Source organism: Bos javanicus, chromosome 13, assembly GCF_032452875.1.
Source record: "Bos javanicus breed banteng chromosome 13, ARS-OSU_banteng_1.0, whole genome shotgun sequence".
NCBI classification, from domain to species: Eukaryota; Metazoa; Chordata; class Mammalia; order Artiodactyla; family Bovidae; genus Bos; species Bos javanicus.
In genome coordinates, this window is record NC_083880.1 from 53988411 (window position 1) to 54011679 (window position 23269).

At 55.5% G+C, this 23269-nt stretch overlaps 2 protein-coding genes across 7 annotated transcripts; both read right to left on the reverse strand.

Annotated features, from left to right (window-relative positions):
* Positions 1-223: 223 nt before the first annotated feature.
* Positions 224-17489, reverse strand: TPD52L2 (TPD52 like 2). Of its 6 annotated transcripts, XM_061436841.1 has the most exons (10): positions 15974-17489; positions 15685-15895; positions 13453-13598; positions 11566-11714; positions 10666-10725; positions 6918-7019; positions 4129-4155; positions 3338-3379; positions 2258-2306; positions 224-1772 (listed from the first exon to the last, which is right to left on the reverse strand). In XM_061436841.1, the coding sequence occupies exons 3-10, from the start codon at positions 13552-13554 to the stop codon at positions 1677-1679; spliced, it is 627 nt and encodes a 208-aa protein (XP_061292825.1). In that variant the 5' UTR covers positions 13555-13598; positions 15685-15895; positions 15974-17489; the 3' UTR covers positions 224-1676. The 6 variants fall into 6 exon arrangements, with proteins under 6 accessions (XP_061292825.1, XP_061292823.1, XP_061292826.1 ...); XM_061436839.1 differs by lacking the exon at positions 15685-15895; XM_061436842.1 differs by lacking the exons at positions 15685-15895; positions 15974-17489 and adding an exon at positions 15396-15652.
* Positions 17490-17592: 103 nt separating this feature from the next.
* On the reverse strand, positions 17593-20924 carry ABHD16B (abhydrolase domain containing 16B). Its single transcript, XM_061436837.1, has one exon. It carries the CDS (start codon positions 19224-19226, stop codon positions 17814-17816), a length of 1413 nt encoding a protein of 470 aa, XP_061292821.1. The 5' UTR covers positions 19227-20924; the 3' UTR covers positions 17593-17813.
* Positions 20925-23269: the final 2345 nt, after the last annotated feature.

Sequence of the window (23269 nt, forward strand, 5' to 3'; positions counted from 1 at the left end):
TAGCTTGGCTGGCTCCTCCCCATCCTCCATAGCCCTTCCCCAGAGACTCCCCAGCTTTGTCAACACACTCTATCATGGCACTGAAGATATGAAATTTGCATTTGAGACCCTCTGTCTCCTGCCTGCCTCTCCCCAAAGTGCAGGCTCCTGACAACAGGGATCTGGTCGGTTACCTGGCCACTCTTTCGCCACCTTCAAGTAAGAAACATCACATGAGCTGAAGTCCGTTTTCCCCCAAAGAAATGCTTTATTGACAAATCACCATTATTTACTTTATGGAAAAGAGAAACCCAGGATGCAATCATTATCCCTGCATCCTGCCTTCCCAACACACCCAATCTGAGACTCCACCACCAGGGAAAGAGCATGGAGCAGCATTCCTCCCAAGGCACAGCGTGGACTGCAGCTCCCCTACCCCCCAAGTGTCTGAAGTGACCAGCACATGCAGATACCAGGCAGCACATCACAGTCCAGCAGAGAGGACACTAAGCTGATGGCTCCTCCCCCTCAAAAGCACACACAGGCAGTCGAGGTCTCTGCCCACCAAGAGCCTGTAAGGCACAGAGCTGCCCCTCCAGATGCACCAGACATGGGGCCAGGGGTGAGGCTGCTGGGCTGTGGCAGCATCAGAGGAGAAAAAGATCTTTGTAGCTCCTGAGAAAAGGCAACAGCAGAGTCCCAGCTGACCCGAAGCCCCAGCCCTGACCTACCTGCAGGGTCTGCCTGCTGCTTGCCGGCCCCAGCATGTGGTATACCCACAGGCTGCAGCCGCTGACCGGGGAGGAGCCAGCCAAGGCTGGTTTGAGCAAGGGCAACGCCGGCCCTCCATGGAGGGGCTGGTCTTTCTCCTGCCTCCATCCCCACTGGCCAGCAGATGCTGCTGTGGTCACCAAGAGGAGAGAAGCCAGTTTCTACACAGGGATGGAGTGCACTCACGAAATAAAACACAGCACTGGCACAGCCGTGCTGCCCCTTGGATGGATGCAGGGTTTTACATAATGCTCAAAACCCACTGAAGAATCCTCGTTTGTATATAAAAACATTATAAACAAAGCATAAGGCGATGTAAGGCGTGCATTTCAGCTTGAGTCCAAAGAAATACTTTCTAACTATGAGGCTAAAGCTGCTTCGCTTAGTTTTACTTTTTGAAAAACCCACTGCATGTATAGAAAATAAAGAATTTGCTTTTGTTAAAGCTAGATTGTTAGTGTAACAATTAGGCAGCAGCTGATAATCAGCTTCTTTCTAGGTCTCAGAAAATGGATAGTTTTCCTGTTTAGCATTTTGAAATTAAACTGCAGATCAGGCAGGGCTTTCTGGATGACTCGTCCTTCTGTGACTTACGGAAAGACTTTTGGAAAACAGCGCATTTTACACTTACCACATCCCCCCCTTTAAACATGCTGACCAACTAAGAGATTTCCAACAGAAGCCTGGCTTTGGCTCAGTCACCCTGGTATCCACCACCCTGCCCACTCCCTGCCCTAAGGCAGGATGGTGAAATGATCTGCTGATCTGACACAGGGGTAGGCATCTGTGGACAAGGCGTGTTCTCTGACCCATGCGACCACGTCTCCACGGGGATGGCATAATTGTCCTCCACACACACCACTCGAAGTTGCAGTTGTGGCGATGAGGGTGTGCTTATTCCGTGGCCAGGCAAAGTCGCTACAGTCTTAGAAAGGTATGTGATCGGGCAACGGTCTGTCACCACTCCCTGTTGGGGAGGGAAGGTTGTCACCACCATTCTCTCTGCCACCGACAACTTTAGACTACAGATAGGGAAAGACCAAGAGAGAAAAGCATGAGACAGGGCACATACATGACAGATCCTACCTATGTCCCTCCTAAGAGTTCAAAGAGTCAATCTCTATGGGAATGTATGTAATTCATGCATATGATTCCTCTGATACATGAGGAATCAGAGTAGAAAGAGCAAGGCCCCAAAGTCTGCACACTGATGCACGCAGTCATGTACTGTATGACTTTCTCAAGACGACAGAAATGGAGAGCAGATTAGGGGTTGCCCAGAGTAGGGCAGGGGAAGGCAGGCTGTGGTCTCCGTGGGGATGAACTGTGCCCTGTCATGACTGCAACAGCGTTCTCTCCTGGTTGTGACACTGCTGGATGTCACCACAGGAGACCGCACAGGGTACAAGGGCTCTCAGTATCAGTTCCTGTGACTGCACGTGAACCCACGTGACTAGTGACAGGCCGTGAGCCAGCATACTGGGTAGCCCAGGTCCAGGCCAGTTACCTTGATGGTCCCAACTCGGTCCTCAAACGACTTGAAGGTAGCAGAATTCCTTTAAAGAGAGAAAAAGATGTCAGTACTGTAAGGAACATGTGGTTGTGTGCCCTCCTAAATGTGAAGGGCCTTGGGGTTTGGGTCATCCTTTGGAAAGACCCTAGAGAGATCCCCAGGTCTCACTGTAAAAACATGACAAGCCAAAAGGAAGAGAGGGGGCACACACGTTCCAGAGGCTCCCCTAGGACAGAACTAGGGCTCCCCTAGGACAGAACTGAGACCAGCCACACCCACCAACTGCAGGACAGAGGATCTGCATGCCAGCAGCTGGTGAGATCCAGACTTCACGTGGGCGAACCACAGAACCCTCGACTGGACAGAAGGGGATGCTGGGCACGTGATTCCACTGCCCCCTAAATGCACACATCCTGGGGTTACTGAAAGTTCCATGTGTTCTTCACACAGATCTCTCACAGAAGTTGAGCAAGAGGAAAACTAAGGCTCATTCTAAGAGCAGAGAGTGATGAGGCAGAGAAGAAAGCAGGCCAGGCCCAGGTTCCCCGCCCTACCCCTTCCCTGTGCCCAGGCCACCAGAGGCAGCCTGTTAGTGACCCCCAGGCATGCTCAAGGAGGGGAGGTAGCAGCTGGAGCAGATTCTTCTGGGACGACGACAGCTCTGTGGGGACTCAGGCTGCACTACAGAGCAGGAGAGAGCATGGGTGGGGGCTTCAAGGAGGAACAGGCCATGGCTCTGGCTGTTCTCAAGATAAACAGTCTCTGTAAAAAGCTTGGAGACCCCTGGCAGCCTCCTGGGTGCTGGTGTGTGCAAGCCTCCCTGCCCCTTCCAGCCCAACCTGAGGGCAGCCCTGGAGAATCCTAGGTAGAGCCCAGTTTGGGCCTCACCCCCACCAGCTCTGCGGCCTAGAAGGGGTGTCTCCCAAATCTGAGCCAGAGACTGATAGGGGAAGGTGGTTCCTGGTCAGGGGTGTGGGGGATGTGCAATGAACCAGCCAGAGCCACCCCCTCCCACCGGCCTCCCAGTGGGGTCCCGGCAGGCTCAGGCAGCTATGGGGCACAGGAGCACATTACCTCATGGCTGGCATACTTATGGAGTGGCGGATGGAGTGGCTGCTGCTTGGAAGCATGGGAGGAGCAGAGAAGGAAGAGTTAAGGCAAGGATAGGACCAGCTCCCCATGCAGGAAGCTGAGCCCCACCCCATGTACCAGGGAAGAACAGAGAAGCCTCACAAGCACCCACCTCCAACCAGGAAAACTGACCCTGGTGCATGGCCCCAGAAGTGTGGCACTGTAGGGGGAAGGCACCAGGACAGGGTTATTAAGATGCCCTCAGCCTAGGCATTAAAAACGTTTCTGGTGCAAAGAGCATCCCATTTGATTTCACAGCAAGTCCCAGAAAAACAAGCAGGACAAGTATGAATATCAAAAGTCACGACTGTTCTGGAGTTCTTGGCCTCCAAGCAGGAGGAGCAGTTTGATTAACATGAGCTAAAGGACACTCAGGAGGCTGTCTGACCGGGGCCCAGGCACCCAAGCGCAGAAAGGAGACCAGATCCCTGTCAAAGGCAGGACCACTCCTAGGGGAAGAGGACACGGGGACACAATGGCTCAAGGGCCAGCACAGCCTCTCCCAGGAAGAGTCAGGGTGGGCCAATGGCTACTCTGTGAGGCCAAGTTAAGAGTGGGCAGCAACAGTGCCCAGACAGCCACATAACCAGGGGAGGAGCCCTGTACCCGTCTCGCCACTGGTGACTGCCTTGCTGTGCTGCCCCCACCATCCACACAGCCCCCTAGGGCTGGCCAGAGCCTCCCAGCCCTGAAGCATAGATAGCCCGGCCCGGCGCATCCAGTGTCAGTCTTACCTAAAGGAGTGTGAGAAGGGCCGAGCCCTGAGGGGCAGCAGCAGGAAGAGAGAAGAGAGGCAGCATTAGGAGGGGCATCCGGTCCCACCCCGGCCCTGTGTTCGAGACTACCCCACCGGGGGAGGACATGTGTCCCTGTCCGGCCTCTGCCCCACTCTCCCTCACACAGTTACATGAGGGACCTTTGAGACTGACTCTACCACAGGCTGGAGAGAAGGAACCCTGAGAAACAAGCAGAGCAAGGACGTGAGGCGCTTCTCTGCCCCCAGGGTCCGTACCTGACCCAGGACCCAGGACCCCATCAGCCTACACTCCAGCTGGGCCAGTGTGCCCCCCCGCACCTCGACAGGGCCTGCAACACCCCCAAGCACTTCACGCTTTGGCTCCATCACCACGGATAACAGAAGATGACCAAAAAACCAGAACATATCCAAGGGCATCTGCTGGGGTTGGGGAGGAAGGGGCCACGGCTCCCCCCCTCCCCCTTGGTGGCCACCCCAACATGAAGATCGTTTCAGAAGTGACAGTCACATGGCCTGAGGCATCTGTTGTGCTCTGCTGGGCGGCAGGACCTACTCCGCTCGGCGGGAGAACAAGCCTCATAGTGAGAAGAGGTGCGTGTCCTATCAAAGGTCACCCAGCCGGATGGAGGCCCGACCTCACTCTTAACTGGGCCTCTGGCACTAATCCATTTCCCTGCCCCTGGAGATGCAGCAAGCCCCTCGACTGGGCTGCTCCTGGACGGGCCCCTCTAGACACCCGGGGGACTGCTGTCCTGAAGGACAGAGCAGCACCTGACCCTCAACTTGCGAAGGAAACCCCCTGGGCCTGGTTCTGTGTGTCAAGAAGTGGAGAACTTTGTCAGCTTCAAGCTCCAAACCACAGAGATTAATGGGCCTCGACCTCAAGCCACCCAAGACCACATGGTAAGGCAACAGGGACACACGGATAGGCCCCTCAGACTCAGTTTGCATCAGCACTGGGATTCAAGAGCAAAGGCAGCAGCAGGCACATGGGGCCTCAGGATGAGACGCCAGCCAACAGGAACCGTGACCAGGGGCTGGTTCCTCCACTAGCAGGGCTCACATACGGTGGGCATAGCACCAGCCACAACATGGCCACCCTGGGTTCTGAGCAGAATGGGGCACACTGAGCTCTGTCCTCCCAGAACGAAGCCACGTGTGTGAGAACTGCCCAGCCGGCTCGCCTGCCCAAGCAGTTCTACCCTCTCGCCTGACTTCCACCTAGGATGCTCTGAACACATGCGACAGTGAGAATACTGAACACAAAGGCATGACACCGAAAGTCAGAGTAACATTCCTAGAAGAGCACGAAGCAGACCTGTCACCTGCTTCAGGTGCTCTATCATCAGCCTGGCCCCCCGGGAACGAGGCCAGGCCACGAGGGGCATGTGACCAGCTCACTGCCAGGCATTCCTCTGCCCAGCTCAGGTGGCCACAACGGGCATCCCACCCACCACCAAGTGAGACTCGTCCAGGAGGACATGTTGAGCAGTGCGAAGCCTAGGGGAGTGATGGCCACAGGCCCTCCTGGCCACTGTGCAGAGCCCCGCTTGGGGGTCCCTCTTGTGTCCGAGTCACAGTCACCATGGGCCAAACTTGCATCTGAGGGCAGTCTGCAAGGACCCCTAGTGCAGGGGGAGCACCCCTGAGGCATGGACTGCCTACTGACTGTTCAGCTTCTCCAAAGGTTTAAATTTTTTCAAAATAAAAAGCTGGGGGTGAGGGAGTGAAAAGGTATAATGATATCAAACAATTAAGAACAAAAGGTAATCATGGCTCTGGGCACCAGCTGTCCTCTGCACAACTGGGTGGGTCCCGGGCTGGTGAGTGCCTGTGGCCCAGTGGCCAGGGCAGGGCTCCCACCTTGAGGCCCAGGAGGCAACCTCAGGCCATGAGGTGGGGAAATGCCTACTCTAAGCAGGCAGGAAGGGTGAGAAGTGAAGGGTCAGGACTGGGTGGACCCTCAACACCAAGTTCAGCAGGCCAGGCCCACAGCAACCCCAGGCCAGGCCCACAGCAACCCCATAGGATTATCAGCTATGAGGGGACAGGGCACGGCTGGCAGCAGAACCCAGGGCCAAGTCCAAGGTTCTGGCGAGGGGGCTGACCCATGATGCCCGCTGCTCTCACTGATTCACCCCAACAACCCAGAGGAAGGCCTGAGGGGCAGCAGCAGAGCCCAGAGCAGGAAACTCAGGGTGGAGTCTGGTGTGGGAGTGTCATGGCCATCAGGCTGGGGCAGGCACTGCTGTGTGCTGGCCCCCAGTTCCCCTGGCCTGCTTCAGAGGCACTCAGGCAGCCCCCATGGTCTTATCCAATTCCAAGGCAGACTGCTTGGTTGGGGGCCCTAGTGTGCAGCCACACGCTCTCAAGAGCAAGCCAGGCAAACACACCACGCTTGTCCATGATTTGTCCAGGCTGCCACTGCCCCCAGGCCAGAATCATCTGTCCTCCATGGAACGTCAACAAGAACCACAGCCTTCACCAACCCCAAGTACAGTCACCCATGGGCACAGGGACCTCCCACACCTCACCACAAGGAAAAGGAATAACAAAGAGGCAACCAGTAGAGGCAGGTTTGTGAACCAACCGGTCTGGGGCTGGTATGGCCACACCTGTGGGTGCTGAGAAGCACCTGAGGTAAGTGCATCTGCCCACTCTGGCAGGCTTCCTGCAGACCAGACCCTCCAATGGATCTAAACACCCTAAAACCCCACCTGCTCGGCCCAGGTCTCAGGGCAGAGGTGTCGGACCAGCGAGTCTCACCTCATGTCCCCAAGCTTCCGGCTGATGGCAGAGCCCATGGTGGACAGGGCCGCCGAGGTCTTCTGTCCCGCCTGAGACAGGGTTTCCTGGGTTTTCTTGTAGCTGGAGGGAGAAACAGTGGTTAAATGAACCACACAGAAGGTGCAGCCACAGCCCATATGCCAGGGACAAGGCGATCAGAGAAGAGAGGGGGCGGTTGGGCCAATAACCCGGGCCCCCAGGGAGGGGACTTGCATACAGACAGAGCAGCACTGCCAGGTCATGACTGCCCCCACCCTGCAATAACCCTGTCTTCTGTTCTTCCTATAACGCAGGCTTTCCTCCTCCCTCTGTGGAAACTCATTTCCCCACCTCCCCGACTTCCATAGCAAACAAGCCCACAGAGCCCAGGCACACAAGCCCCTAGGGGCCTCACATGGCTTCTCTTTTCTCTTCTTATCCAAGGCAGTCCTCCAAGGACATAACAGCTCGACTGCACCCACAGGGTTTGAGCCTGGCAGCTCAAACGGGCGGTGCCCAGCCGGCCTTCAGACCCCAAGCAGCCCCTCCAGCCCTCCTGTTCTATGTCTACCATGTCCTTTGAGAACGGGGAGACCTATCTCCACCTCATGCCACTGTTCTGGCTCAAGGAGGTGGTCTTGGCACCCCGTGGAGATCTCCTGCCCCACCCACCCACAAGATGGCTTGTGACCTCAATAGCAATGGGACAGGCACCAGTGAGGTACCTGGGCCACAGGGACGAAATGGACACCCCTGGGCCAATTCTGAGCCGCCAGCCCCCACCACAAACAGAAGACACAGCAGCCTAAACCCAGAGGCTCCTGCCGAGCCAACTTGGCACCCCAAGGAAAAGAGAGCTCAACATGGCAGAGGTGCCCACCAACTCCAGCCCTCCTGGAGTCACAGGGGTGGGCTTGGATGGCACTGGCTGGGGGCTCTTGGCCCCCTTCCGCATCTACCCCAAACCGTTGCCTGCAAGAGCCTCTGTATGAGCACCTGCTGCTCACATCCCTCAGGCTGGCCTTGTGCCTCAACCCCTGCACTCCTCATCCTGTGGGGATGGCCTGGTCCAAGCACCCTGGAGGGCCTCCTCTGGGCAGTGGCCCCTCACAGCACAGCGGGGCCTGGGCCTCAAAGCATGAGCTGCTTCCCAGCAAGTCTGGAAATACCTTGAAGTCACTAAGGTGTAGAGTTTATCTTAATTTCCAGGAAGATCAGTAATTCTTGAACATACTGTTAACAGGGGGTAGAAAACAAGTTCCAAAATCCTTGCTAAAGACTGTGCTTCTGGGTTTTTTAAATTCAATAATAATAAGATGTCTAATTCTCACTCTAGGCCTTAAAAAATCTGACACCCAAAAATTCCTCCCCCAGTGACAGTCTGACACAATCTCAGAATTAAAATGAACAGGAACTCAACATCCAACCAGCCTGCCCAGTGACCCAAGGATCTGGACAACTGGGCCCTGGACAAGCTCCCCTCAGCGGAGGAACAGGTCTGTTCTAGGCTGCAGCTGATTCACACTAAAACCCACAGTCCACACCCTCCTCTCAGAGGGTTTCCAAATGGACTGTCCGGCAGTTCCCTCTGGTGCCCCAACCCGATGGTGCCTTCACCCAGAGCTGCCCCCTAAACCATGGCCTGTCTTGGCGTCTCGCAAGACATGGCAACAGAAGTGGAGCGTCCAGAGGGCGACTCAAGGGTGCTCAGGCACAAGGGCCACTCCGGGCTACTCTGCGGGGCAGCACCCCGCTGGGACGGATGTGGTGCAGAGGCCAGGATGTGTCTGCGTCCAATAACTCAGCCCAACCTGTGCTTGAGAGCACCAGGCTATGCCATGCTGCTTGACTGTCGGTGAGAGGGAGGTACCAGCGGGATGCTCCTTCTCCGGGATCCTCCCTTGGGGGGGTCTGTCCCCACCTCCCACTAGTGGGGGCACATGATCCCAGACTGGCCAGAGGTGAGCTCCCTGACCCCAGTGAAAGCCCAATGACTCCCATACTGGGCCACCTTGTTGTTGGGCTACAAGGATGGGAAGATACGGTCCTGCCTCACCAGGCCCCCTTGACCACAGAGGAGCTGCTTGAGAACAAATTCGCTGTGGGGAGGGTAGAAGGGTGACACAGGCTGGGAGTGCTGGTCAGAGCACCAGGCAGGCAGCCTAGAGTGGTGGTTTCTCACCAGATGAGGCCTACCCCTCCTAAGCTGACACTATCTTTAGCTGTACCTTCTGTCACCTGCAACCAAATAGGTTAATATGCCAATGAGTGACTGCAATTCATTGATTTTCACTCTAAGCATGATTTTAATTTGATCTACCTAAGAAAGGATCCCATGAGGTGATGGTTTCATGACCAATAAAGCATGGCTGCTGAATCAACAGCTGGGTTGAAACCCCAAGTGGCATCAACCTACTCACTACCGCATCGCTATACCAGAGCCAAGCACTCAGGCTGCAGACACCTCACTTCCTCCCTTCCTGGCCACGCTCCATTCACTAAAAGGGATCCACAACCACAAGAATTAGGGAAGACAGGGTGCTAGCTCAAGCCACACCATCCCCTCCAGAGGCTGTGGGCAAGGAACCCTGGTAATGGCCTCCTGCAGCCACAAGCCAGGCACCTCGAGACTGCAGAACAGCTGTCTCATGCTGTCCCCCTCCTGTGCTGTCACTGCAGAGACTTCTCCAGGCCTGACAACTCTCCCAACAGATCTGGGGCTCAGACCTCACTGCCTGACGAAGCACGTGAAAAGAGCCCATCTTGCCAGGCACACTTACAGGCCCAGAGCCATGGAGTTCCTTCAGAGGAGTCAGAACTGTGATCTGAGGAAGCAGTGCCCCAGCAGCTGGCTTTCCAGAACAGCACCAAGACCTCCCAAAACGATTCTCAGCCTCGGTCAGCACCATGAGCCTGCCTCTAGCCAGGGGCCACCCTACCAAGCCACAGCATGGGAACTCCAACTGCCAGACCCACCTGGTGCCCGGCTGCCCTCACGAGCCTAGGCTGCAAAGGCTCCATGGGGAGCCGGCCAACCTGGGCTTCTAGACACCTCCAAGACAAGCTGGGTTGCAACTGTTTCCTTTCAGCCCAATGCAGAAGGGCTTTCTGCCCATGCCTTCTGGCAACCACAGTTCTTCCTTCTAAGCAAGACATCCCAGAAAACGATTTTAAAACACTGCACCACCCAGTTCAAAGGATATAATCAGACTAGAGTACAAATGAAGCGCCATTATCTATTTCACGGATCTCAGGTAAAATGCCAGGAGTCCTTCTGAGCCTAAGCTCTGACAGACAGAGCCACCATGAAGGTTCCATGCCCTGCTTCTTTGTGTTTCTGTGCTTGCCTCTCAGGCCAAAGGACCTACTTAAAGATCTGACCCACACAGCCCATGCTGTGCTGACTCCAGAGCCACCCCTCAGTGCAGGTGAAGCCCCAGAGTACCACAGCTGGAGCCAGGTCTGCAGGAGGGGAGCACCACCAATCCGTCACCAGACTGACCCCCGCTCTGGGCTCTTATCCAAGGGACACATGTCAGGAGGGGGTTCCCAGCGCCATCTGGGAGTGAACTTGCTTCTGCGCCTGCACTTTTCTCCAGTAGAGTTTAAAAGGATATTTTATGTTTGAGAAGAATAAAATTATATGAAAAATAAAACAGCCAAGACACACCACAGCTAGTAAGCTGAACTGAGTGTGCTCGGCCTTCCTATCCCTGAAAGCCGTGTCAGGAGGGGAGGAGGCACTCACAGGTCTGACTGGGTCACTTTCTCATTCCACTCTCCGAGTTTCTCAGAAGTTTTCATGTAGCTAAAAACAGAAAGTCTGTGGTAAATTATTTAGAAAAACTACTTCAACGCAGGTTTCAAACTGCAGATGAAATTCCAAGGAAAACAGAAGGACCAGGGGGCAGGAAGACTGGCTCTCCAGCCTGATTCTGCTCAGGACCTGGTCAGCGGGCCGGGTGAGGCCAGGGAGGCATGGACAGGCCTGGCTAGCCCTCCTGAGGCCGAAGGCAGGCCTGCCCACTCAGCAGAAGTTGTCTCTCAGGAAACAGCTGTGAGGAGCATGAAGGGCACTGCCACGGCCCCAAAAACAACTCTTGACAGCCACCTTTTGGGTTTAAAGCCTACAAGTTTCTAAGACAGAGAACTGGGTTTTTCATAAGTGAGATTTATGAAATTCGATTTGGTCTTTCAGTGGGACACAGCTTCTCAGACAATGTGAAACATTTCCCACCCACCCCACCCCACCTCCTTGGAGAATATGTTTCAGAGGAGCCACACGTCTGCACTCCCCAAATCCAGAGCTGGGTCAGAGGTTCTGGGGCCGTGATCATGTCACACTCACAAGGACTCATGCCCACTTCAGCAGACACTGACCTATGGGGACCACTGGAAAGCCAGTCTCATTAAGCACCTAATTGGTATTCTCTCCAATTTAGACCCTGCAACATACTCTTGTCAATTTCTGCTGGGACAACTAGCATGTTCACCACCTTTTAAAACCATATGTGCAGACTCTAAACTCTTGAGTAAACCAAATTCAGATTTGTTTGCTGCCAAGGATTCAGTGCCCTGAGAGGGCAGCTTCCAGGGGGCACACCTTATCCCCAGGACTCAAGGCCCCCTCAAGCAGGTGGACACTCACGCATTGGAGACCTGCATGTCATGCCAACTCCTGGACAGGTTTTGCTTCAGGCCCTCCAAGGTGGAAAGGCCCAGCTTCCTCTTCAGCTCACCACAGTGCCTCTCCTTGGCTGCCAGCACCTGGCGCAGAGTGACAATTTCCTCTTCCACCTGCAAAAGCATGCAGTTACCAGGCTTCAACCACCACTAGGGCAGGAAGTGACTGACATCCTTATGCATACTACAAAGAGGGTTTCTCAGAATCACATGAGAATTCTCCATTTACAGAAACATAACTTGACTTAGGAATAGTCTACAGCGGCCATCGCTTCTGTTTGTATTTGGTACCAGCACCTCAACTTTCTCTGGAGAACTGTCCTGCCCCCCTCAGCTGAGTGTCTACCCACAGATGGCAAGCCAGGTCTGTCAGAGTTCTGAACTGGGTATGTAAAGACAGCAGCCCCTTTCTGTCTAGGCTCCAGGTCTGGACATAGGTAACAAAAGGTGGAAAGGTGGGCAGGCAAGCTGCATCTGCACCCAGGGGGAATTCCATACACAGAGGGAAGGAAGCAGAGCTGACAGACGGATGGCCAGAGACCCACATGACAAAGAAACAACCCTTAGGACATCTGTGTTCCCAAGGTCAGCTGCAAGCCTTGGCAAAAGCCACTTACACAAGTCCAAAGAAAATTCTTTTTTGCTTAGTGTAGTATGAGTATGAGTGTAGTATGAGGACAACAGGAAAAATCTTGACAAAAAAGACAAGAACTTTCTCATGTCTTAAAGAGTGGATGACAAAAAGAAGCCTTTAGAGCCATTCTGCTTCAGATTCTCAATAGTTTCAGCTTCTACGTGAACAGCTACTCTAAAAAACCATCCTTTCTTTAAAAAGTGACTGTTTGGATTAAGGCATTAACAGCCGCTTAGAGCCCTATCTGGCTAATCACTAGATTTTGCTTTAGAAAATACTGAAGAAAGAAACAATTCAAAGTCAAGGATCACCCAAGGCCAAACTATTACCAGTCACTCCAGCAGTGACACTTGGTGACATTAACTTTCTGTTTATGGTGTCATGGGCACATGGGTTTAACAGCCTGTGGACACACAGGCTGACATTTTAACATGAGAGCGTCTCCACTTCACAATTCACCTCTGAAAAAGACATTGTGGTTTTATTCTCTAAACCAGTATGTCCTGAAATAAAGGGCAAAACACAGGCTTCCTGGGACTTCCTGCTGTTTCTCCTTTAACCTCTGCTCAATTCAGAAAGGGTGGCTTCCTCTGCATTCTAAAATCTGGTCCTGGGGCCAGGTTCATTCACAAGACCAGTTCTGCTCAGACCCAAGCCTGGACCCAGGATGTTATCAGGATTGGCTTGTCTCCCAAGATGAAGCAGAGAACTGCGACAAGTGTGCTCCAGCCCCCGCCTGACTGATGCTGACAAGTGCACTTCCCCAGACTCTGGAATCTCAAGTGAATCACTATCAGGCTCTGTTATCACATCATAAAAAGAAACACTCTTGGCAGTTGGTTTGAATAAAAATTATATGCAGAGACTTTTATTCTTAATTCCTATTTCTTCTTAAATAACTCTCACTTTGAAAAGACCACATGAAAAAAGAAGGAAAATGAAGATCCAGGGGCAGATACATCTGTGGGATCTTGAAAATGTCATGTTTATTCCAAAAGGGAAACCCACAGCAGATGGAGTGCTCAGAGCAGCCGCCCATGTGGATACTCCCCTCACAGAGAGCCTGCAAAGTGCCAGACACACACAAGCCAAGGCTGCAGAGGACAGATTCTGTGGGGTTCCCAGGGCAATTCCCCTGGAGCACAGTCAGCACTCCAGCTCATTTTTAGGCAGAGAGGACCGCACAGCAACCCCGAGCATATAGCCAAGACACAGCACCTTTGCAAGCTCCGCCCTGAGCTCCTCGGCCTCGGTCTCCGTCAGACCCTCGACAGCAGGAGCCTGGGCAGCCACCGCTGTGTCCACAGGGACATCCGTCATAGAGTCGGAGAGCAGACCTTTGTTAGGAGAATTCAGGTTGATATCTGCCAGAGACAAAATGTGGTCAGAGTGCATCAAGTAAGAAGTCATAGACGAATAAAGTGGGCAGAGATTCCGCCTCCCCCTGGGGAGGGGGACAAGACAGGATTTGGAGAAAATGCCTTTTCTCTGAAAGGTTCTACAATGATGGTTGTGGCCACCAAACAAAAAGCAGCCACATCTCAGACCATGTAAGTTGCTTCTTCAGGTTCCAGAAATGCTGGCACAAGGCAGCCATTCCCTAAATCTGGCTCCTCCTGTAGAATACTCTCTTCACGGGCAGAAAATCTTTGCTACAAACAAAGCAGCTGGAGCCAACAGATCTTCCTTTTTTTTTTTTTTTTTTTAAAGGAGAAGGAACTTAATACAGCTGTAAATACAGTCAGCATCATTTTCTAATCAGCTGCTCTGCCAGGGCACAGGCTGACACACAGAAACACAGTCATCCAGGCCCTGTGGGGAGTCACCAAAACAAAACCAGTTTAATTCATCCTCAACCCGCATCCCGCAGCACGGAGGCTGCAGCAAGGCACAGGGGGAACACTACCTCACATACCTTGCTACATCCAGATCAGGTTCAATCCCTGTATCAAATGTTTTTTTCATATTAAATGCATTTTCCTGTATGAACCAGAGGTTTACAAGAACAATAGGTCTATATCAGTTCTTCTCAATTCAAACACATGACCACCGTTTAGTATGTCGTACAGTCAACACTGAAAACATCTTCCTTTTCGATCAGCACATTCTGTGAACAAACAAGCTCTGTATGGTATTTGGCACACTTAAAAGTAAACTAAAGGGAATTCTCTGGTGGTCTAGTGGTTAGGACTCCGCTTTCACTGCAGAGGGCCTGGGTTCAGTCCCTGGTTGGTGAACTAAGACACAAGTCAATTGGCTTGGCCACGTAAATATATAAATAAAAAGGCATAAAGGTTGCAAAGAAATAAAATTGTCTTAAATTGCAGATATGACTATCTACTTTAGAAATCCTAGAGTCTGCTAAAAATAAAATGCACTTAAAAGCAAAGAAGGTCTATTTAGCTGGCTGTGTCATTCCCTTCACATGTCCACACAGCTGGAGTCAGGCACTTCTATGGTGCTCTAGAGATGCTCACTAAATTAAGCGTGTTTTGTTTTCTTTTAAATCAATTGACCCAAATTTTTAACTCAGATCAACCAATGTGGTTTTACTTACATCACTTGTATCTGCTATGTTGAACCTACTTAACTCTTAAATTCATTAAATACTTTAAAGTCTTTACAACTTTTCTATTTTTAAAAACCAACGCTCACAGACAGGTAGTGTCTACCTATAAATCTAAAACTGGATCCTACGGAAATCACCCCCAGATGAAACTATACACTCACCAATTATGCTGGGCACTGCCCAGTCACTGGGGAAGACCCCCTGACTTACAGAAGACCAAGACAGGAAAGTGTCTTACCAAAGGACCTACAGAGAACAAGCACTGACTGGTGCAGTAGGCAACACTGGGGGCTAGCCCCTCACCTGGGTGAGTCGCAGTTCAGCCTGTATAATCATCTGCAAAACGGGGGTAATACAAGGACCAATCTAAACAGGTTATTCTGAAATGGAAAAAGATCTCAGAAACAGACTTGGTATGATGTCTAGCACATAGCAGGTGTTCAGTAAGTGTTTTCTGTCGTTCTTATGACCAGAACCCAGTGCATGTAACGAATTCTAACGTTTAATTAGTATGCCCATACAGGTCAAACAGTAGAAGAACATCCTGAAATTATCCAGTAAAGTTACATCAATGTAGTTTTAATCACCACACCCTCTAGAGCTCCAGGATGGAAGACAGACTTTTATCACGTCCTCAAAATCTCAAGCTTCTGGGCCCGCTCCACACCCGCCGCGGCCACCTCAAACTGGTCTGGGATGTCTGTTCCGGAAAGAGGCCTGGTATGCTGGGTGTGCCCCTGACTCACTGCACCCGTCCTCCTCGAGACAACTCCGAGGTAGGCTGGGCTCCGAGCAGTGTTGCCACCCAAGGGGCGCTGCGCCCAACGCGAGGGCGGCGTTGCCTCCCCTCCCCCTCCCCCCGCCCCGGCGCCGCTCGGCACCTCGGCCAGCGTCCAGGACCGGATGGAGTGTCCCCAAGGGCCATGCGCAGGATCTGAGGGCGGTCCGCCGGGCAAGCGTTGGGCGGGGGTGTAGTGACGAAACCCAAGACTCAGGGGCGACGCAAGGGCGCCGGGTAACCAGTGCTCGGAGCAGTCCCAGCCCGGGGCGGAACGCCTGCTTGCAGCAGCTTCTAGGCCAGGCGCCTGGGAGCTGAAGAGGGACAGCGGGGTAGGAGGGCGCAGGCGGAGAGGCCCAGAGCCCACCAGGCGAGGCGAGGCCCACACGTACCTTGGCCGGCGGAGTCCATGTTTAGATGGCTACCCGGCCGCAGCTGGCGTTGAGACCCGGTTTGCGGGCGCAGTGGGAGCCAAGTGGGCCGCACCAGGTGTAACTCGCCGCGTACAGAGCAGCCAGCGGAACCTCCTCAGCAGCCGCGGCTTACGAAATCAACAGCGCGACGACCCACTTCCGCTTTGACGTGCGCTCCGCCCTCGCCCCGCCCCCTACGAGCAGTGTCCAACGAGAGAGTGTTTTGGCCCCGTCCCGCTTCAACCTGATTGGCCGAGGCTGCGGATGAAGTCGGAAACAGAGGTCGATCCACCAGCGAGACATACAGGTAGAACGGTCTTGAGGAGCTCGAGGAAGGTGGGAAGTGGGAGGACCGTGCTTCATCGGGCTATGAGAGTCTGAAGCTGGGCATGTTGGAGGTCCCCAGCCTGTTTGCCACTGCCAGCTCACTTACTTTGGCGGGTCAGACTGAGGCCGCTCTGAGACCTGACCCCCTGACTTTGGGATTCTTTTTCGAGTCCTTACTTTCTGTAGAGATTTTTAAGCATATGGGGATTGCGTGGAAAAAAGCATGACCACCTGTTCCCTCTCCAGGCTGGAGCCAGGTGGGGCCCTCACCCTTACAGATGAGGAAACTGAGGCCAGAGTTACTTGTCATCACTCAGCTAGTTGAGTTGCCTCCAGATGACTCTGGAGAAGTTTCCTAGATTTGTCAAAGGAGAGGTATATAGCCGTTAGGCAACCCGGTCCCACTAAAACAAGTCCCACAACTACCCTTCTTTGGCTACCTAGTTGCCTCTGCAAGCAACCATTTAGTGGTATTCAAACCCTCAAGGATCTGACCTTTCTGGACAGCATTCCACCTAACAGCCAAGTCACTCTGCATGTACTGATCCCTAGGAAGGAAGCCCCTTCCTTTACCTGGGTAACTCTGATTGTCTCAGTTCAAAGCTCACCTCCCCACAGGTCTTCCTGGTACTTTAGGTCACCCTAGTTACCTGCCTCTGCCTGCACTGGCCCAGGTGCATCCAGGCCAGGTCCTGCTCTGCTGCTGTCAATTATATGCCTTCCCCACTTACCTTCTTTCAGTTTTTCCAGTTTCCAGCTGAACCCACCCTGGCCAGTTCCTATCCCCAGTGGTTGCGAACAGCTGGTAGTCCCTGCTTCATGCAATTTAGGGGAGGTGGTAAGGAAACAACTGTATTACAGATGGTGGTGGGCAGAGGGCCTGTCTTTCATTTTGTATCGCATCCCTGAGCCAGGAACAAAGCAATGAGTGGTCAGTCAGGTATGTCTGTAGTCCCACTAGGACATGCCACTTACTCTGAATCAGTGGTTCCAAGGTGAACCCCATCCTGTAGAAGCCAGGAGTGGGGTAGAGGAACCCTATGAAGCAGCAGCACTGCACTTGCACTCCTGAGGAGGAGTGCCTTCCAAAGCCAATGTCCTTTCATAGTTACGAGCGACTTTCACAGACCCTTCAACATGCATCTTTCCCAATCATCCTGTAACCCAGGCCAGGTGAAGGACGCCTCCTGGCATCCCACAGCCTGTGTTCCCACCATCCTCTCCAGGTGTCAAAGCATCCATCACACAGGGTTGCCATAAACTGGGTCAGGTTAATCTTTGCATTCCCTTTACCAGCTGGGAGCAGATTGGAAGGGTTCACAAGTGTTGGAGAGAAAAAGAGACAGGAGAGAGGGAACACCCCAGTGAGCGAGAGAGTGCAAGATCCCTTTGCACTCCCCCACCCTCCGCCAGACACCAGGTCGGGATCCAGGGCAGGGCCAGCTTTACTGGTTTGGGGTGGGGGTTGGGAAGGGACCTGCAGAAGCACCGTCTACAGCCTCCAGGGCAACTGAAAGTCCTCGGGTTCCAGCGGACTGCAATGGGTCGCCTCCACGTTTTTGAGGTGCTTGCGCGCCAGGAATAGCGCGAGCTGCCGCCGCCGCCGCGGGCTCAGGCCCTGGCCCACTAGCCAGGGGAAGGCTAGCCCATGCGACCCCCAGGTCTCCTCGTCCTCCTGCTGGTCCTCGCAGTGCGTGAGGTAGGAGCGCAGCAGGGATAGGCACCATTCGTCGTCCACGCGGTAGCGCGCATAGAAGGCGGCCTCTTGCGCCAGGCTGCCGGCGCGCAGCCAGCGGGTAACGATAGCCAGGCCCTCGCGCGCCATCACAGCGGGGTAGCGGTGCTGCAGCAGGCGCAGGAGCAGCTCGTTGCCGCGGTTGCCCTCCACGACGCCCGACGGCAGGGGGCGCAGGTGGCCCGCGGTGCTAACCACGTCGTCCTGTGTGCGCCGGAGCAGCAGCACCGGCCCAGGGTAGCGACACAGCTGTTCAGCCACGTTGAGATTGAAGTGCTCACGCACCGTGCGCACCACCAGCCCTTTCCAGCTGTGGGGCATGACCTTCAGTGCCAGCGGCACGAGATCGTCGAAGGTGGCATCAAGCACAAGCGCGCCCAGCTCCGGGTACGTCATGGTGGCCCACGTGGCCGTGAAGCCACCAATAGACCAGCCATAGACCACCACGTGTGCGGGCGGGAAGTGCAGGCGGTGCAGCGCGTACTTGACCACCACGTCCATGGCATTGGCATCATGCTGAGGGAACGGCGCGCCCGTGCTGCCCCCGAAGCCCGGGTGGTTCCAGCCCAGCACCGAGTAGCCGGCCTCCAGCGGCGCCGATAGGCAGCCCATCTCGTAGAAGCCGGCGTTGCCCTCGCAGCAGATGACCAAGCGCAGGCCGCGGCCGTGGCTTCCCGGGTGCTGGCGGCGGTCCATGAACATGGTGTCGATCTCGTTGCCGTCACAGGCCACCAGCTTGGCGCGCCGGCCACGGTAGCGCTCCACCAGGCGCTCCTGGCCTTGCTGCAGCAGCGGCAGCAGCGCACGCGTCATCAGGAACATGGAGCCGGGGTACACAAGCCAACGGCCCAGCGAGTGGGCCAGCGCGTAGCTGGCGAGCTGGCTGGGCAGCTCGCGGATCTGCTGCAGGAGGCACTGCGCCTGGCTACGCGCCGCGCGCGGCAGCCGAACCGGCGAGTCCTCGCCCAGCGCTGCGCCCCGCAGTAGCCACACTCCCGCAGCAGCCGCCGCGCACGTCAGCGCGCGGTGACTGCTGCCGCTCCCGGCGGCGGCGCGCACGTCATCCCAGCGGAAGTCCACCGGCCAGCCTCGGAAGTTGTAGGTGTAGTTGGCTGTCAGGTAGATCTTGAACACGTGCACCAGCGCTTTCACGAAGCAGACCACGCACATGGACACGAGGCCTTGAGTGCTGACCGAGCCCTAAGACCCAGTCGCCGGCCTGGTGTCGCGGTGGCGGTGGGAGGTCCAGGCCCGGCCCAGCGGGCGGCGGCAGGGTTGGGCGCGCCCTAGGCCGCCTCAGGCCGTCTCTTTGGGGCTTGGCCCCCGTGGCTTTTGTGACCTGGGCCCGCTGGGGCCCAGGGAAGTCGGCCTCTGCCTGGCTCGGACCAGCTTTGTGAGTCACCGTTGCCTGGGAAGAGACCTGTACACAAAGGGTTCGAAGGCGTGGTGGACCCAGTTCTGCCCCGCCCCCCCGGGACACTGCCTCAGAACCTCGGCGCAGCCACACCCTCAACAGGCCTTCTCTGACCCGAATCTCGAGATTTCATTAGCCTCTCACCTAAGGGCAAGCCCACCTCCACCTAAGCCTGAGCAGCGCCCCGCACCCTCCTCCCTGAACTGTAGGTGGACACACAGGTCGGAAATCGACAGTGCTGACCTCTTCCTGGGTCTCACTGAGAAAAATGCAGGGCCGCCCACCCCCTTGAACCAGCTTGCGGTGGGAACCACCCGCCCTCCTTCCCCCAAGTACCCACCCTGGTGGGAGAGGGACCAGAGGCAGGAGGAAGCAGCCCTGGGGATCAGGCTGTGAGTCTGAAAAGGCTGCATGGGCCCCGCCTCCCCCACAAGCAGGGTGAGGGAGAGGGGAGTGGGTTGGGGGAGCAGTTCTCTGCCCAGCACTCCAGGGGCAGGAGCAAAGCTCATGAAGTCCCTGGGGGAGCAGTGGAGGATGGCTGCTGGGGCTCTTTGCTCACTGCCTGTACCCCGGCCCTCCGCACCTTCTTTCCCAGGAAGGGGTGAGTGCAGGCTGGAAACCCCCGCCTGTTCTGCATCCTCTTTCCACTGGCGCCTGCAGAGGCAATGACCTTCTCCAGGTGGGTCCTTCCTGGCCAGTGTTCCTCATTTTGAGCCCCCGGTTGAGCCCTCCTCCCCCAGAAACCACCCCACAAGCTGTCCCTTCCTCTTTTCTGGAGGGCTTTATTGGGTTCTCCTTTCTGTCCTGCACCAGTGAGAGCTGGCCCACCGGATGAGGGTGAGACAGAGTCCTGGTGGGCAGGGAGGCAGGGAAGAGCCAGGCTCCAGGGGCGCCTTCAACAGTTGCATGGACCTAAAACCCAGCCCACTCCTTGGAACCCAGGAGGCCCGGAGCCCAGCCCTCTGGGAGGGGCTCCAGGCCCAAGTTCACTCTGTTTTAATGCTCTGTGCAGCTGAGTTGGAGGCATTGCTGGCCCAGTCAGCCCCCACCCGGCTTGGGAAGCAGAGCTGAGGATCACTGCTGTCCTTTGGGGTTTGTGGGCAGGAGGGGTCGATGGGCAGTGAGTGAGCTGAGAGGGTTGAATGTCCATCCTCCACCCCCATTGCCAGGTAAAATACAGAAAACCCAGTTAAAGTTCAATTTCAAGCAAACAACTGAAGCTTTCTGAGTATAAGTATGTCCCAAACATTGCATGGAATATACTCATATGAAAATATTGCTTATCTGAAGTTCAACTCTAACTGGATATCCTGGTTTTTTGCTAAATCTGGAAACTCTACCCCCAGGACGCCTCCCCCCAGGCTCTGAGGTCCAGATCTTCCTGATCATCCATCTCCTATCCCACTCTGGGCTATTTCACTCATCAGTTAGGTCCTGAGACCCAAGAGGGTGGCCCAGGGTCCACTGTCCCCCTTGGCAAGGGCTCCGCTCCTATTCCTTCTGCCCTGTAACCACCTCGCCTCTCTCCTGCGTCTTGGGTGGCAGCAGGGGCAGTGGGGGAACCTGGGTCAGGTGATGGGCAGAACGTCTGGGGGATGGGTGGTCCTAGCCGTCCTGAGCTGTCCACCCAGCCCTGAGGTCAGAGGTAGAGATGGGACCTTGAGGAGGATGTGGCATTTCCTCTCCTAGGAACCTCTTTCATAAACACATATCCTAGCATGGTGGGTGGGGGGAAAGTGCAGACTCAGAGGCTCCAGAATCTTGTGAGCCCTCAGGAGCAACCCCAGCAGCAGAGCAGAGGCCCTGTGTCGTCCTCAGTCCGAGTCCCGGGAGACACAGAGGATGCAGTGGGGTGTACTGCAGGATGGTCCTGCAAAGACAGGTTGGGTGTGGAGGAGCAGCATCCTTCTGGGGGCAGCCTCCCATCTTGGTTGGAAATAGAGGCTTTCCTTTGGCCAGGCCCACATGCCTGCCCTTGGCTCCCCCGGAGGAGCAGGAGGCTCAGAGTAGAGGGAGCAGCCAGAGACTAGATTCTAGGGGGCAGAGGTCAGCAGGCTGGAGCTGCTGACCCCGCCCCCAGAGCCCTTAACCTGTGTCTGGCCTGAGTCCTGACCCCCAGCCCAGCCCCCAGCCCACGGGAGCCCAAATGCCCCAGAACCACCAGCTTTGTTGAGACAGGAAGGCTCATGACAAGAAAGAAGCCCTCCTCCAGCTGTCTCCTCTCCAGGAGACCCCACTAGACTGGACCAGCTGTAGCCACAGTGACCTCTTGTGTCCCGGTTGCTCAGGGAAGGTAGAGTTGTGAACCTAGCAGTGTCCACCCAGCAGTGGCCCAGAGGCCACCCAGCAGTGTCCACCAGGCGACATCTGAGCATGCACTCTCCCCCACCCCCTCAGCCTGGGACGGCTGGGCTCTGTGACCTCTGGCCTCCGCCAGGGCTCCCTCCTGGCCAGTTCTGCTCAGCTTCCCCAGAGGCCCTGATATAGGCTGCCAACCTCAGGGAAGGAAGGAAGGAGAGAGAGAAAACCAGTCCCAGAAGCTGGAGTGGCGGGGGTGGAATCAGAACCCTCACAGGGGCGTCCAGGCTCTGAGGCAGCACTGTCCTTGGGAAAGCTGCCGCTGCCCCGCGGGAGGGGAGCTGAGTCTGCACAAACGCCTCTGCTCAGGAAATGGGGTGCAGGGAAGGTGGGGGGTGGCTGGGAGCCTGAGGCCAGGAGGGGACGCTTCCTGGCGGATGCGGGGTCAGAGGAGGGCGGAAATGGCCAAGACAGCTGCTGAACATCTGGAGTCACAGAGTTACCGGCGCCCTCACGGATGGCGGGGTTTGTGGGGAGCCATGCACGCCCACACCCTCTCCTGCCTTCCTGCAGGTCAGTCTCAGCCTCCCCTCCCACTGCCCCCCTGTCAGGGTAAAGAAGCCACCCCTGGGGGCTGCATTGTGCACAGGCCACACATAGCCCGGCTCCCGAGATGGTCCCCAGGGTCCCCTGCACAAGTGGGAACGTCACCTCACACTCCAGGTACAGTGTCACTGCTGGCTGGGAGCCCCTGGAGGGGGGCTCATCCTCACCAGTGCTGCAGCCCCCGCACAGGCTTTGATGTAAGGTGTCAGCTACATGATGTTATTCACAGTGTCACATGGGCTCCCTGCCATGAGTCATGCAGGGCACAGGAAAGGGAACAGTCCTTACCAGTCTCCTCTCTGGTACCCAGAGACCATAACCTTCTCTTCTTGCCCACAGACATGCCCACCCACCGGCCCGGCTAGTGGGGTATTTTATCATGTGCACGTTGCTGGGCAGTGGCCTTTCTCATGAGCGTCACTGCATGCCTGCAGATGCCAGCTGCCACTCCTCCCGCCGTGAGACACTAATGCCCCAGTGCCCCCTCTGCTGGTAGGGACCCAGGTTTCCAGATCTTTCCCTTCAGCCGTGGCTGCCAGCAGCACCCTTGCCCAAGGACCCTGCCTCTCAGGGCTTCTTCACCACACCAGAGTCCTAAGAGTGTGCCTCGGGGCCGGGGGGTGGGGGGGTTGCCAGATTGCTTTTCCAAAAGCTTGTGCTGGCCTGAGTCATGTGGGGAGCTCCCCAGCATGGCCAGGAGTGTGGTGGTTCAGTATTTGCCGGTCTGTGTATCTATAAGCTTAATGAATGTTGACTGATACTGACCAGCTGACCAGGCACCAGGAGCCATTCCATTAGTCAGGCAATCCAGCCCTGCTTTTTGCCTGCTGCCCCTGGGAGGCCCCTCACCTGTGGGACCTCCAGACTGGCCAGCCTCTCTCATGGTGGCCAGATG